Here is a 15854-nt window from a genome sequence, read left to right on the forward strand (position 1 = left end):
TTCCAAACAAAAGTTAAATAAGGAAACTATAGAACTCAATAACACAATGGTCAACATCTTAATAGCAACAACACTGGAAGTTAGGGGGAAAAAATGGAACAATGCCTTCAAAGTCTTCATTTTATCATGATTTTATCCTACACCAATAATATCAAAGTAAACCATGGACTTTCTAAAGCATGTAAATAATTTAAAAAATATATCATTTTATATATACTTTCCCAAGATATGTTTCTATAGAAGCCATGAAGAGAGGGAGTAAACAAAGAAGGGAGACGTGGCTACAGGTATTAGGGGATTCAACATAGCCAAAAATTATGGCAAGGGATTCAGCAAGAGGTAGGTGTTCCCTAAGACAAATCCAGAGAACAAAGAGATGGCGTGTTTGACCATTTTGAGAAATGAGTGGCCTAGAAATAGAGATTTAATTAACAGAAGAAATATCTAAAGAAATAATTTAAAAAAAATGTTTGCTTCTGGGAAACAGACGTTAAGAGTAGAAAGGAACTGCTTTTTTAATATCTGCAGCATGGTCCAGTGGCTAAATCTATTTTTCATTAAGTAATACAAAATACCTGGGGCGGCCTACTTTAAAGAAAATAGGTATATTTTGGCTCATGGTTCTGGAGGTACAAGATCCAACAGCCACATCTGTTGATGGCATTCTTGCTGGCAGAGTCCTGAGGTGGTACAGAACATCACATGGTGACAGCCAGGGTATGTGTCTGAATCTCTTTATAAAGCTACGAGGATTCAATCATGGGAGATCCACCGTAATCTTTTTTTTTTTTCCATTTTATATATAGAGAGCACAATTTTTCGTATCTCTGGTTGTACACAAAGTAGAGTCACATCCTTCATGTCTTCATACATGTACTTAGGGTAATGATGACCATTGCATTCCACTGGCTTTCCTACCCTTATGTCCCCTCCCTTCCCCTCTTCCCTTTTGTCCTATCTAGACTTTATTTAATCCTCCCACACTAGCATCTTATGGATCAGCATCCTTAAATCAGAAATCATTTGGCATTTGGATTTTTGGGATTGGCTAATTTCACTTAACATATTCTTCAGCTCCATCCAAATATTTACCTGCAAATGCCATGATTTCATTCTCTTTTAATGCTGCTATAAACATTGATGTGGCTGTGTCCCTGAAATATGCTGTTTTTAAGTCCTTTGGGTATAGACCAAGGAGTGGGATAGCTGGGTCAAATGGTGGTTCCATTCCAAGTTTTCCAAGGATTCTCCATACTGCTTTCCATATTGGCTGCACCAACTTGTAGTCTCACCAACAATGTGTGAGTGTACCTTTCTCCTCACATCCTCGCCAACACTTATGGTTGTTTATATTCTTAATGGCTGCCATTCTGACTGGAGTGAGATGCAATCTTAGAGTAGTTTTGATTTGCATTTATCTAATTGCTAGAGATGTTGAACATTTTTTCATATATTTCTTGGTTGATTATATATCTTCTTTTGAGAAGTGTCTGTTCAGTTCCTTGGCCCATTTATTGTATCTCAGTGACAAATCCCTCTGAAAGGAAAATGAGGAAAACTACCCCATTTACAATAGCATCAAACACAAACAAACAAACAAAAACACTTGGGAATCAATGAAAGAGGTGAAAGACTTCTACAATGAAAACTACAGAATGCTAAAGAAAGAAATTAAAGAATACCTTTGCAATATGGAAAGATCTACCTTGTTCTTGAATAGGCAGAATTAATATTGTCAAAATGACCATACTACCAAAAGCACTATACAGATTTAATGCAATTCCAATCAAAATCCCAATGATATTCTTCATAGAAATAGAAAAGGCAGTCATGAAATTCATCTGGAAATAAGAGATCCAGAATAGCTAATGTAATCCTTAGCAGGAAGAGTGAAGCAGGTGGTATCACTATACCAGATCTCAAACTATACTACAGAGCAATAGAAACAAAAACAGCATGATATTGGCACCAAAATAGACTGGTAGACCAATGGTACAGAATAGAGGACACAGAGACTAACCCACATAATTACAGTTATCTTATATTTGACAAAGGCGCCAAAAATATAGATTGGAGAAAAGATAGCCTCTTCAAAAATAGTGCTGGGAAAACTGGAACTCCATATGCAACAAAAAGAAATTAAACCCCTATCTCTCACCATGCACAGAACTCAACTCAATGTGGATCAAGGACCTAGGAATTAAACCAGAGACACTGCATCTATTAGAAGAAAAAATAGGCTCCAATCCCCATCATGTTGGATTAGGCCCAACTTTCTTAATAAGACTCCTATAGCGCAAGAATTAAAATTAAGAATCAATAAATGGGATGAATTCAAACTAAAAAGTTTCTTCTCAGCAAAAGAAACAATCAGTGAGGTGAATAGAGAGCCTACTAATTGGGAACAAATTCTTACTACATGCACGACAGATACAGCACTAATCTCTAGAGTATGTAAGAACTCAAAAATCTTAACTCCAACATAATCTTATCTAATCCTAATCATTTTCCAAAGGCCTTACTTCTAAACACCATAGTCAAATTAAGTTTCCACCTTCTCAATACCTCAACATGGGGATTAAACTTGAGCATAAGTTTATGGGAAGAAACCATAGCAAAAAAAAAAAAAACTTGTACATATGTTTCTGGATAAAAATGAAAATTAAAAACTCATTTACAAAACCTGCTATATCAAAATAAGTATTTAAATGAGTGTTGTACAGATGTCAAGCCTTTGAGCCCCACTGAGAACAATCCAGGTATATTAATAATCCTTGCAGAATGCTCTGCCTTGCTCTACCTGGGATGGTGTGGATTTTAGCAGAAAGAGTCTTTCCATTCATCCCAACCACAAGGTAGTATGGTCCAGTGGTTAAGGACATGGGTTCTTGAGCCAGAAAGATGGGTTCAAAGCTCACTAATGTAATTTTAAGGTAAATTAAACTTTCTGAACACTGTTTTTTCTTCATACATAAAAATTAGGATAATACTACTTCTGAGGATAATATTATAACCTCATAAGGATCTAAAACTATCTGAGGTTTTTGTGAGAATTCAATGAGGTAATGCATGGAAATGCAAGGTACCTGATTCATAATGATTATAAATATTTGCTAGTAGCTCTACAGGATTTTTTTAAAGAGGTTCTTTTGTTATTGGGGAATTTGACAAACACTGCCACAGAACTCTCAATGTAGAATTCTCCCAATTTTAGAATTCTTTGATGTCAACATAGTTCCTTTAACTATAAGGGTCCATGACCCTTAGTGGATAAATCTGCCTACTATCAAATAGCTCCAAGAGAAAAGTTAGATTTCATTGAAGAGTCTAGAAAGCTCTGAAGCATTATCCTAAAATGGACAGAGGGTAGAGTTGGACACCAACAATTTTGAAAGCAACTATGAAAAATCATAAGTTTTTAAAAATATACCAGGCATGGTGCTGCATACCTCTAATCCTAACAACTCGGGAGGCTGAGGCAGGAGGATCCATCACAAGTTTAAGGTTGGCCTCAGCAATTTAGTGAGGCCCTAAGCAACTTAGTAAGACCCCATCTCAAATAAATAAATAAATAAATAAATAACAAATAAACAAATAAATAAATATATGACAAATTCATTGATGACTGAAAATCTATGATTTTAAAAAATATGACTAGTGGGTTCACAAACTAAATTGTCAGAGACAGGAATGTCTACCCTTTAGCATCTAGCCTCAGGCAAACATCTTGAACAGTAGAATGAGGGTAAAGCCTCAAGGATCTAGCTGGAGTAGACACTTCTGTCATTTTCTTTCCCCTTTCCTTCTCTATTACCTTTTCATTCTGTTATTGCCCCAAAATATAGAGCTGAATTATAGTTTTCATTGTTTGATGAACTTTTTAGTTACATACTCCCTATTTGCTTAAAAAGTTAGTTTAACAAAACCCCCATAAATCTCAAGTAAACTAACGTTTATATGGAAAGGCCACCCTGTAATTGTTTGACAAGCCGATTTTACCCCAGGACAGTCTCAAAATATTTTTACCTCATTTAGGAGTTTCTATCACAGTGAGAGAAATGGAAAAGGGGAATAGGGAGGGGGGAAAAAAGAGTAAGGGCCACTCAAGGGAATAAAGAAATACAGTCAACCAGCTGATATGAGTTTGTCTCCAGGGACATTGTAGGACTGTTGTAAGCATTTCTGGAGACCTGCCACATGCAAAGCCATTGTGCAGATATGGGCATATAGGTCAGAAGCAACTGGGAAGGGCTGGACAATACTACCTCTGAGGATAATATTATCCTCAGACACAGCACAAAACAGGGTAAGAGCTGCGCATGGTGGTGCACACCTGTAATAGCAGCTAATCAAGGCTGAGGCAGAGGATGGTGAATGTGAGGCCAGCCCGGGCAATGTAATGAGACCCTGTTTCAAAAATAAAATAAAATAAATCCAGTACAGAAGGGAGATCAGGGAATTGGCAATCATGGGAAATCATGAAGTAGCTGCCCGTTATACCCTCAGGGATGTTTCTTGGGTCCTCCGTTTCTGAGGAATTTCAGAGTTGGAAATTCCAATTCTCATTCTGTAGTGCTGCCATGATGTCTGCTCAGCCCCTGCCCAGATACCAAGGAATTCAAAGAAAAATGTAATAAAAGTATATATGGTGATATAAGAGGAAGAATTGCTGTCTTTATAGACGAGTAGAGTTCCATGCCCTTAGAGAATTGGTCTTTGGCCTGATAAAAGTTGCTAAAATGAGCAAAATGAGCAATCAACTCAACTTCTTTCTTCTTTAACAAGGAAGGCTTTTCTGCTGCCCATGTCTATAATAAAACTAAATAAAATATTTGATGTTTTGGCCAATTGTTTTACTTTTTTCTACAAAGCCTTTGAGAAGAGATATTGAAAATACTGAAAATTTGAAGACCAGAATTTTATAAAAACATTATGAAAAGGGTATAATGGCTATTCCTCATGTCTGTTTCATTTAGCTTGTAAGGAGATGCTGCCTCTCTTCCAGCTTACCCTCAGTACCAACATTTATTAAACCAAACAACATAAACAAGAGTCCCAAACAATCATTGCTGACACTTCAGTACGTTTTAGTCTTAGGGACTGGTCTCCAAAATCCTCTGGAGCCAACAGAGGTCAGTTAAAGTACTTGAGCAGATTAAGTGAATTTGATTTATCCTAATTACAAGAGTACATGTTCTATAGGAAATTGTTGGATCACATTTAAGTCTGGCACACACACAACAAATTCTTCAGATTTTCAGTAAAGTGAGAGGAGAAGTGGACTTGTTAAAGCAGAAGAGTAGATTAAAGGACTTTTTTTTTTTTTTTTTTTTTTTAGCATGCAATGATTGTGTAACCATCCATACTGGCAAGCAGTTCATCAGGAAGAACCTGGCCCATCCATGCATATTATCAAAATGTGTGCTAAAACCAGTTCAGCTGAAAACACTGCAGACTGATGATAGTCAAAGAAAAGTGATTTACTGGAATTATTATGTCATGAGACTGATCCAGGTTTTAGTTTTATTTTCAGTCCCAGTTTTCTCACTGACTTCATGCATGGCTTTGGCTATCACAGGATTGTCAGACATAAGAGAATTTAGAGATCAGCTAATTCACACCTTCAGACCCTGTAAGAATGGGTGCAAGACTTCTTGTTTAAAATATACTTTATCAGTTCCTCTGTTCACAGAACTGAAAATAATCAGTGGTCCTGCAGACAATGTGGGTTGCTCCAGAGAGGAGGGACTCCTCCTAATATTTTTCTTCTAGTCCAACAAGAGCCACAAATTGCCTAAAGAGAGAGGATTGGTGTTCTTGGATGACTGTAAGGAAGGAGAGGTTTCATGAAGACAAAATAAATGGAAAGTAAATATTGGGGAATGGGTTAGGTGGATTTAGTTGGATACCAACATCTCAACATTTTATTTTAGGAATGAGAGATGGATCCTCTAAGGAGAGAGACTGGAGTTTGTCTGTGTTAGCTAATTTCCTTTGCCTCATTGAACATTATGTCTCCTTTTTCCTGTGCACAATGTGACCACAGCCCTCTGCAGCTGTGGGCAGGTACAGGCCAGGCTGGGGAGACCAGCCTTTGGAGTTGCACCCATGTGTCCCAGGGTGGCCACGTGGCTTTACTCTCTGCAGACTTTACTCTCTGCCAGATATGGAGTGGAACTCTCCTAGCAGCAAAACAGCTGCTGGCCCCCTACTGTGAGAAAATTTTTGGAGCTTTTTCTGAGTAGATATAAATCTGTCTAAATGATTAAAAACAGGCAGGTTGACTTTCACCATGAGAAGGAAAAGGGAGGACAGTTCATTGTCGTTTTGTTTCTGGGATAGTGTGTGACCATTTCAAATTTCTGACTATAACCAGTCTATACATCTTTAATCTCTGCCTTACCATCCTGAGTTAAATGTTCTGACTCCAAGCTCTACACCCATGTTGATGTGTAACAATTAGCCAGTAACTATCCTCTGTTTTCAGATGTCACATTTATTGTCAGGCCAAGTGGTGGAAAATGCTGTTAAAATAAATGATTCACATGTATCTTCTAGTAGTGGAATTCAGCTATAGAAAGTCTTTCAGAAGCTACTGTTTTCCAGTTATTAATTAGGAAATTTTTAACAGCTGTCATTTAGATTGCTCCTGTGTAGACACATATTATTCTGACATTTTGTCTCCTACCACAATCACATCTGGTTAGCTCTTTTCTACTCATCCTTCAAGCCTCAGCTCAGCTGTCACATTTTGTGGGAAAAACTTTCTAATTTCCCCAGACTTAGTGGCATGCCATTGACTCTGGGCTCCCATAGCATCTGGGGCATACTTTTACCAGGACTCTTGCCACTCTGTGGAGAAAACTTGGTCATTAGCTGCCTTTTGGATTACCTTAAGCTCAAGGGTAGGCACCCTGTTTCTTCATGTATGTAGCCACAACACCAGGCATAGTGCTGAGCACATCATTGGCACTTAAGAAATGTTAGCCGGATGGAACAGCAAACCTTTTACAAACAAATTGGCTTTAAAATGTCACTGGAATAACTGTTCTACATTTTGGTGTGCTGGGAGAAGTTGTGAGGACAGCCTGATTCAGAAAAGGAACACAATGCACATTTAGAAACTGGACGACTTTCAATGAATGCATTGTACTACACAGATCACTTTTTATTAAGTGGAATAAGAAGCAGGAAACTGAAGGGAAACACCATCCACATTTTGTAAGCACAAATCTACCTATTAAAAAGATGAAATTAATGATGTGTTTTCTCTTTTACTCTTTCCTTAAAATATATTATGGTACAAATAGGCATGTACTCTGTCTCTCTCATTAGTATCTCAGGAATCAGAACCAAGACCATCAAGTGGTCTTGTATTGAAACGTATGCTTATTTTGGCAAATTTAACTCATTTAAGAAAATTAGCAGTTAGAAAAGTTTCCATGTAACAGCTCAAAATAGAGAACTTTAAAAAAATCACATTTGTGAAAGAAGTATTATATTTGCAGTATAGGACTAAAGTTTACACACAGCAAATCATCTATAATGAGTTAGATGTTTCTTTTCTCCAAAAAGATTAGATGAATTTTCCTACTGAAGAGCAAAAATAGACTCTTTTGAGTGTCACTGTCAATACCCAATTCAATTCAGTGAATTGATGACAAAGAGAGGTATAAAAAGTGAAACTGATGGGAAAAAAGGAAACTCCTTCTTTAAACTCCTACTATATTACCAGAAATATCTAAGGCCCTTTTTTATTTTTATTTTTTAAAGAGAGAGAGAGAGAAAGAGAGAGAGAGAGAGAATTTTTTTTTAATATTCATTTTTCAGTTCTTGGCGGACACAACATCTTTGTTTGTATGTGGTGCTGAGGATCGAACCCGGGCTGCACACATGCCAGGCGAGCGCGCTACCGCTTGAGCCACATCCCCAGTCCCAAGGCCCTTATTTTTTTGCATAATGAAATGAGCTGATAAGATATTGGTATTTTAGATTTAAGGAAGAATCACAAAATGCTATCAGAATATGAATAGTCTGGTATTAATGTGCAATAAGGGACAAACTAGAAAAGTTTTTTTTTTTTATCATAGAACAATGTTAAAAATATGCAATTCCACTGTCAAAACTCCATTCTCATTTTATCAGTTGATGAAAGTCCCAGGATCACTGTATCTGAGACCAGTATTAAGTATTAACTATTAAAAACTTTCACTTACATTTTATCCCAGGATTCCCACTTCTTTACCTTCCCTTTTCCAGCATGAGACCCAAATTCTTTGGTGTTTTGAAACTACTTTACACCATGCACACCCCAATTAATTTCTGGCCCACAGATTTCTTCTTGTATAATTTTTGGCATTTAATACCAACATTTGATACCAATTTCCTCCTATTTTGTTATGCTTCCAGCTGCCCTGGTAACTTACAAGACCATCCTGTTGGCCCCTCTACCCCCATCAGTACCTTGCCTATTTTCAAAATATGACTCTAGAGGTATTTATGTCTCATCCAAAAAGCTAGAGTGAAATGTAGGTTAGACCTTCCCTTAGGTTGGAGAAGATGAAAACATTTTATGTCTTATTGTGGTTTTGATTTCTAAACTCAGAACTCACCTGCACTACCACTGGAGCTTACCTTGTGTCTGGTTTCAGATTTTCTATTGTGGAGAAGGTTTGATTTGTAACTTGAATGGACTTGTTCTTCCCACTGAATGACCCATTTTCTCTGGATATAACTTCATATTCTGTAAAAGTGAGAACAAAAATAAAAACACCTCAGATATTTACCTTCATATACCAAGCAATTTAATTCTTCTTGAAGCTACTAGTGCAATAAGCCACACACATAAAGATGATTGTACTTCTAGAGACACATTGATCTTACTTGGTTGCAATTTCCAGATGGAATGAGAACATTTTGGGAGATGCTTATGGACTATTTCTGCTTTCCCTTGAGCAGAGCAGAGGAAGGTCTGGTAACTGGTAAAGGCTGATGACCCTCTTATGGTTTCTTTGGTCATAGAGCCCATGATTCTTCAAGTAAGTCAGAAAGACTGCTACTTCCAAGAAGCCCAATTTGGGGAAAGCTCTGTATCAGGCACTGTGCTTGGGTAGAACCCATGCTCATCCTCTACGGGGCTTTCAACAGAGTTGGGTTTAGGCCACTGAGTATGTGATAGTGCTGCAAAAAGAATTATTTGGGCTTCAAGCCATATCAGCAAATAATGGTTAACTAAATAATAAACTCCCTTCTTATAGTTCATTATTTGGAATTATATAATTAGGATTTTATATCTACTCCTTACAAAAGTTATGCTTCCTTGGTAATTTTCTTCATATTAAATAAAAAATCATGCCCTTAAAGCCTGCATATAGATAAGCTTTAATTTCACTTAAAGGCATGTTTCTATCAACTTACAGGGATCATCAAAAGACAAAGACTTTCAGAATAAGCGACTTTAATTTACAGATTTGTTAGGTGGTTGTCCCTGCTCTCAGTTGGGATTTAACTTAATGCATGTAATGAGATGACAGAGAGGAATGAAAAGCAAGCAATAAAACAAACTACACCTCCCCACTCAAGATCAGCTCCATGGATATAAAGAAATACACACGAGCAGGGCGTCACATAAGGTAGGGAAGTGGCAAAAGAGCTGGCAAGTTAGGCCAGGGATTTCCGCTGATGTACCAGACCAAAGGTGTAAGATGAACATTGGGAATAAAACCAAACCCAGAACAGGCCAGGAAGGCCCAAAATCTCCCATTTTAATTGAAAAGGATTATTAATAGCTTATTTTTAAATCCCCAAAGGAGGATGGCTTTTTCTGAACATTTCCTAAATGACCATTCTTCTGAAAGCCAAAAGTTAAACTTGAAGAAAGTGGCCACTGGAACTGGACAACAGCAGGGCAGCTACTGAAGGACTAACGACTACTAGTTAACTGAACAACACCTTGCTCAGACTCTCTTCTGATCCCAACTTATCTCCCTATCGGCTATTTTAGTGTAGAGAATGGAAAGGGAGGGAGAGAGAAGATCTTCAATTCAAATCTGTTTTATATTTTTATCTCAGAAGGGATATTTGCAGCTGTTAAAATGCAAGTTAAAAAAAAAAGAAAGAAAGAAAGAAAAAGGGAATCACATGACCTAAGGAAAGAGACAAACCAAGCCACTTGCTTTGAATTTCAGTCTTCCCATCTGCAGAATGTCAATAATCTCTCTTCATGGTGCTGCTTATGTGGATTATATTCAGAACAAATGGAAAGTGTCTAATAGTATTTTGAGTGATTTTACTCAACAGGTTGTACTTATTATTATTGTTGCTTTTATTAATTCTTATCCCTAAGTTGTGTTTTGAAAATAGGGCCACAGAAATTTTCAAAGATTCCAATTGGAAAGAGTCAAGTGCTGCTTAGTCACCAAAAAAGAAAAGAAAACCAAAATAATCTAATAGTTATGAAACTCTACTATTTATATGAAGTCTAATTAATTATGCACCAAAGTAATCACCTTTAAAAAAACATCTTTGGCTTGGGACATTCCTTGTTAACTCTGTGTTCTCCTCCTCAATACGAACCTGGACTTTTGGTAGTCAATTAGATGTATAAATACATTCTATGTATAATTCTTAGAAATTATAAATTTACATAATTAAAATACTCTTATAGATGAACCAGAAAAGAAAATCCTACAGCCTTAAAGAGTTAAATCAGATATTATCCAAGTAGGTATGTATTAGATAATTAGATTAACTAATTCTTATTTCATATCCTACATCTTTAGGGCAAATGAAATTTCAGAGACCCTTTGGCTTTAAGAAAAGATAGCCTCAGACTTTCACAGGAACTCCTTTTTAGCAAGTAAAACGACAGTTTTAGATGTTTTAACCCATTATAGGTATTCAATGCTGAGGGACTGATTTTTACATATTGGGATGGTAGCACCTGCGGGCATGGTCTCAGGTGAACAAGCAGGGCTAGGCAGATGGGAGGAACACAGGCAGGAGCTGGTTCTTCCTCAAAGCAAAGGCTAACTTCACATAAGAATGCACAAAATATGGTAGAGTGCGCCAGCTAAGCAAAGATAAGCTGCTTAAACTGGAGGTTGCCCAGATCACATGGTTTTGGTTAAGAAGAAATAGCTGTTGTTTTCCCCTTACATTTTCAAAGTAGGAAATGATTTTGGCAGATCCTGAATCTCCCACCCTGCGCACTGCTCCTTTCTCCTGCTGACAGCCTCTTGTTGGCCCTTCTACTTCCTGCACCAGGTATCCGGCAGGCTGGTACCGGGCAGCAGGAGCCACATGGACTCAGGTTTGTTCTCCACTGATTTAAGCCATTGGTCTTTTCTACCTACTTTTTCTTCTCATGTTTGACTATCTGTTCACTGTGAAGAATCAAATTGCCATATAACCAGTTCATAGAATAGACCCAGGTTTCTTATTTTTTAGTCATTTTTAGAGGAATTTGGTGGGAGAGCAGTGGGAGAATCAAAATTTCCTGAGATGAGCACAAAATCACCCAGAAATAGATTTTTAAAAATGCATTTTCTCTAAAGACAGTCTGAGGCCAATTTAAAAATTGGGTTGATAAAAGGAAAACTAGTCTAAATATCATGAGCAGTGGCAAACTCCTTCTGTATTTTCTTGATAATGGAAAGACCCGCTATGTCTGAAAGAAGAATTCTGAGAGGAGATGGAAGGGGGTACAGCTTTAAGAAATTTATTAAATTAACAGGGAGCCCGCTACAAGGACAAAGGTGACGTTTCCCATCCCATGACACTTTGACAATGTGCCTTAAGGTCAGCAGAACTCTGCTAGGACTTGCTACACCTTGGATATCCTTCCCATGTCAGTTTGGCCCAAGGTATCCCGCTCCATAGACCTTGTGCTATGAAAGCTTTCTACTGAGACAGGGACAAAGAACAAATAGTTGGTTATCAAAGAAAAGGAAACAGAGGTTTCCAACCAACTAGAAGTTGCTAATAACTAACCTCTGGATCACACACACTTCCCCTACTCAACTGGCTGTTAACACTTCCCATGGGAGGAGGGACTGTACTTTCCAACACAAGTGATTGCCCCCTATGCCTGCTCTTTCCTGATTTGGGGCATGTATGCAGGAAAGAGAGAGAGAGGCTGGGGGGTGTCTATAAAAAAGCAAGACATACCTGCTCCCATGGGCACCAGCTCTGGGTCCCAGCTTCTCCCTGGAGAAGTCTGCTATCTCTGTTCTGTCTCCTTGAATAAAACTTGCTTTCTATGCTTCTCTTGGCATTTCTCAGGTGCTGAATCTTCCAGGGGGAACAAGGACCAAATCCTGATTCCAAGACCCATATCACTGCTATAGTAACAAGTCCTCATGCCATGATCTTACCAGTTACGGTGTCATTTAGTGGCTTCTCCCAGTCCAAGATGACAAATGAGGGGCACCCTTCCACAGTGACCACAGTGAGGTTGGTGGGGGGGTTCTGTGGAGGGCTGGTGGCATTCCCCTCCATGGCTTCCTCTGTGGGGAACCGTTTGACGGAGTCGGTGATGGAGCAGGGCCTGTTGTCTGGCTTTGGGATGTAACGCACATGAGGACCTAAGAGAAAATTCTGGCATTTTAGTAATTTTAAAGCCCATGAAAGAGATGGAGGTGAGATCATAATATAATTATCTGTTGGAGGGCATTGAGTGCCTTCATTATGGGCAGATGCTTGAAAGCAGTGCTATGGTTGGTTCAACTTGCTCATTTATTTACTAAACAGTTCTATGTTGTGTTAATATTCAAAATTAATTTGGACTCTATAGGCTTGGTTTATACCTCATTATTTGTGGGGTATTGAGTCTTATCTCAGTAGAGAATAATGAGCCTGACATTGAACATAATTCAGGTGTCATCCAATAAATCTGAGAAGTTAGACTCAAAAAGATCCAATAGTTCTAAGTAATTTATTTCCCCAAACAAGACTCAAGAGTACTTTAGGAATTATATCTATATAATTTATGTATATATAAACACAACTTACATATATATACACACACATGTGTGAGTGTGTATATATACACAGATATATATATATATATATAAACATACCTAAATATAACTACATATTTGTCTCCATATATACACATAACTACATAAATGTCTATGTAAATATACATAGTGTGTATATAAGTATGCACATCTATACATAGATGTATGCATATGTATATCCAGCACCCAATAAGGTGACATTCACGGGAAAATGTTACCCATAATGAGAAGAAAAAAATCAATAATTTGAAACCAATCCAGAACTTGCATAGAAGTTAGAATCACCAGATAAGGACAATATACAGTTATGATTATGATTCACATGTTCAAAAAGTTAAGACATGAGAGATATAAAAAAAATACCCAAGTCAAATTTCTAGAGATTAAAAAACTACAAAATATAAGATGCAAATTGCACTGGATAGAATCAATATATAATATGTTACAAAATAAATGACAGTAAACTTGAAGATATAACAATAAAACTATCCAAAATAAAAAACAGAGAGAAAGAGTAAAAACAATCAACATCAGTGACTGTGGATGACTTCAAGTGTCTCATGTACATATAATTGGAATACCTGGGGTGGACGGGCAGAAAAAATATTTTAAGAAATAATGGCCCCACATATTCCAAATATAATAACTTCTAAACCCACAAATCCAAAAAGTTCAAATAAGATGATTATGCATTATACATGAAGAAAACTGCCAATCATAATCAAATTTCTCAAAACCAGTGAAACAGAAAAAAATATTTAAAGGATATAGAGAAAAAGATAGGTATAGAATGACAAGATAAGGATTGTGATAGACTTGTCATTGGAAGGAATGCAAATGAGAGACAACGGAGCAGCATCTTTGAATATGGAAAGAAAAAAATGTATCATGTGGGATTCAATAACTTGTGAAAAGGTCTTTAAAAAACAAAAGCCAAGTTTCTTTTCAGAAATATAAAACCTATAAGAATTCATTACCAGCAGACTCCTACTATAAAGCATATTAAAGGAAGTTCAGGGGAAAGGAAAAATGATACCAGATGGAAATATGGATCCACACAAAGGGATGAAGAGCACAGAAACAGTAACTATATAGATAAATATACAAAACACTTTTCTTCATTACACACATACAATAAATTCATGATTATAATCCATGATTTTTCTCATTATTTAAATCACTCTTCAAGATAATTTATTGATAAAGAATAAGAGTTACATAGAATAATGCGAAAGTATAATATATGACAATAAAAGACTAACAACAGATGAGGTAGAGAGGGATGATGGGTGGGGAGAGGAGGGGGGATAGTACGGGATAGGAAAGGTTGCAGAATACAACAGTCACTAATATGCCATTAGGTAAAAATGTGAGTGTGTAACCGATGTGATTCTGCAATTTGTATTTGGGGTAAAAATGGGAGTTCATAACCCAATTGAGTCAAATGTATGAAAGATGATATATCATGAGCTTTGTAATGTTTTGAACAACCAATAAAAAAATATAAAAAAATTTAAAAAACCAAACAAAAAAACAACAAAACAAAAATACAAAAAAAAAGACTAACGGCCAGGAAGAGAAAAAAGAAGCTGGATGAGTGTAGGTTCTTACATGTTTTTTTTTTTTTGGTAGGAAATAGATTGTGATAAGCTAAAGATGCAGACTGTGAATCCCAAAGCAACAACTAAAATAACAAAGAGTGACAGCTATCACACACCCAAAAAGATAAAACAGATTCATAAAATACTCAATCTAAAAGAAGGCTAAAAAACAGGACAAGAGGGAGCAAAGGATAGATGGGATAAATAGAAAATAAACAGTGAGATAAAGGTTAAATCTAATAATATCAATAATCATATTAAATATAAGGTTCTATGTAATCCAAATAAAATGCAAAGATTGTTAGAGTGAATAGAAAAGCAAGACCCAACCATAAAAAATACACGTTAAACATCAAGAGACTAATAGGTTAAAAATAAAAAAGATGAAAATATACGATATGAGTCAAAAGAAAGTTTAACTGAATATGCCAACGAATTAGATTTCACTGTCAATAATATTACCAGAAACAGAAAAGGTCATTTCATAGGGATAATGAATCAATTAATCAGGAGTTTATTATAATCCTAAATAATTTAGGTCTGCACTTCATTACACACATACAAAACAAGTGACACAAAACCAGATAAAATTGCAAGTAGAAATAAATTCATGATTATAATCCATGATTTCAATACTCTTCTCTTTTTGATGGTGGAGCAAGTATACAGAAAATCAGTAATCACATGGCATAACTGTACAGTACAACCAAACAACTTGACCTAACAGACATTTATACAACACTATGGACCGAATTGCATTCCTCTAAAATTCATTTGTTGAAGCTCTAAGTTCCAATGTAACTAATTTGGAGTAGGGACTTAAATGAGATCATTAGGGTTGAGCCCTAATCTAATCTGACTGGTATCCTGTCTTTTTCAGAAAAGAGATATTAGAGATGGATACGCACAGAGAAAAGACCATATGAAGTCTCAGGGAGAAGGGGCCATCAGCAAGTCAGGAGAAACCAAACCTGCCAATCTCAGACTTCTTATCTCCAGAAGTGTGAGAAAATATCTTTCTATTGCATGAGCCATCAATTCTGTGTTTGTTATGACAGCCCTGGCAAGTTAATTCAGCATCCCATTTAAGAAAAAAAAATACATTCTTTTCACACAGCATACGTACCAAGATGTACTATGTTCTAGGCCATAAAAAAAGATCTCATCAAATTTAAAAGGATTCAAGTAATACAGAGTATCATACGATACTGGAACTAAATTAGAATTAATAACA

The 15854-nt window shown here is 36.6% G+C and overlaps 1 protein-coding gene across 11 annotated transcripts in view; it reads right to left on the bottom strand.

The window, feature by feature from the left end:
• The window catches only part of ABI3BP (ABI family member 3 binding protein), a 256615-nt gene that overhangs the window by 10096 nt on the left and 230665 nt on the right, over positions 1-15854 (bottom strand). For all 11 annotated transcript variants that reach the window (XM_081301600.1, XM_081301593.1, XM_081301601.1 and 8 more), the window contains 2 exons: positions 12375-12584; positions 8635-8743 (listed from right to left, as the gene is read on the bottom strand). In XM_081301600.1, the coding sequence (XP_081157726.1) occupies positions 8635-8743; positions 12375-12584 (319 nt within the window). The remainder of the gene's footprint in view (positions 1-8634; positions 8744-12374; positions 12585-15854) is intronic.

Source organism: Spermophilus citellus (assembly GCF_964194105.1).
Source record: "Spermophilus citellus genome assembly, chromosome: 7".
Classification (NCBI taxonomy): domain Eukaryota; kingdom Metazoa; phylum Chordata; class Mammalia; order Rodentia; family Sciuridae; genus Spermophilus; species Spermophilus citellus.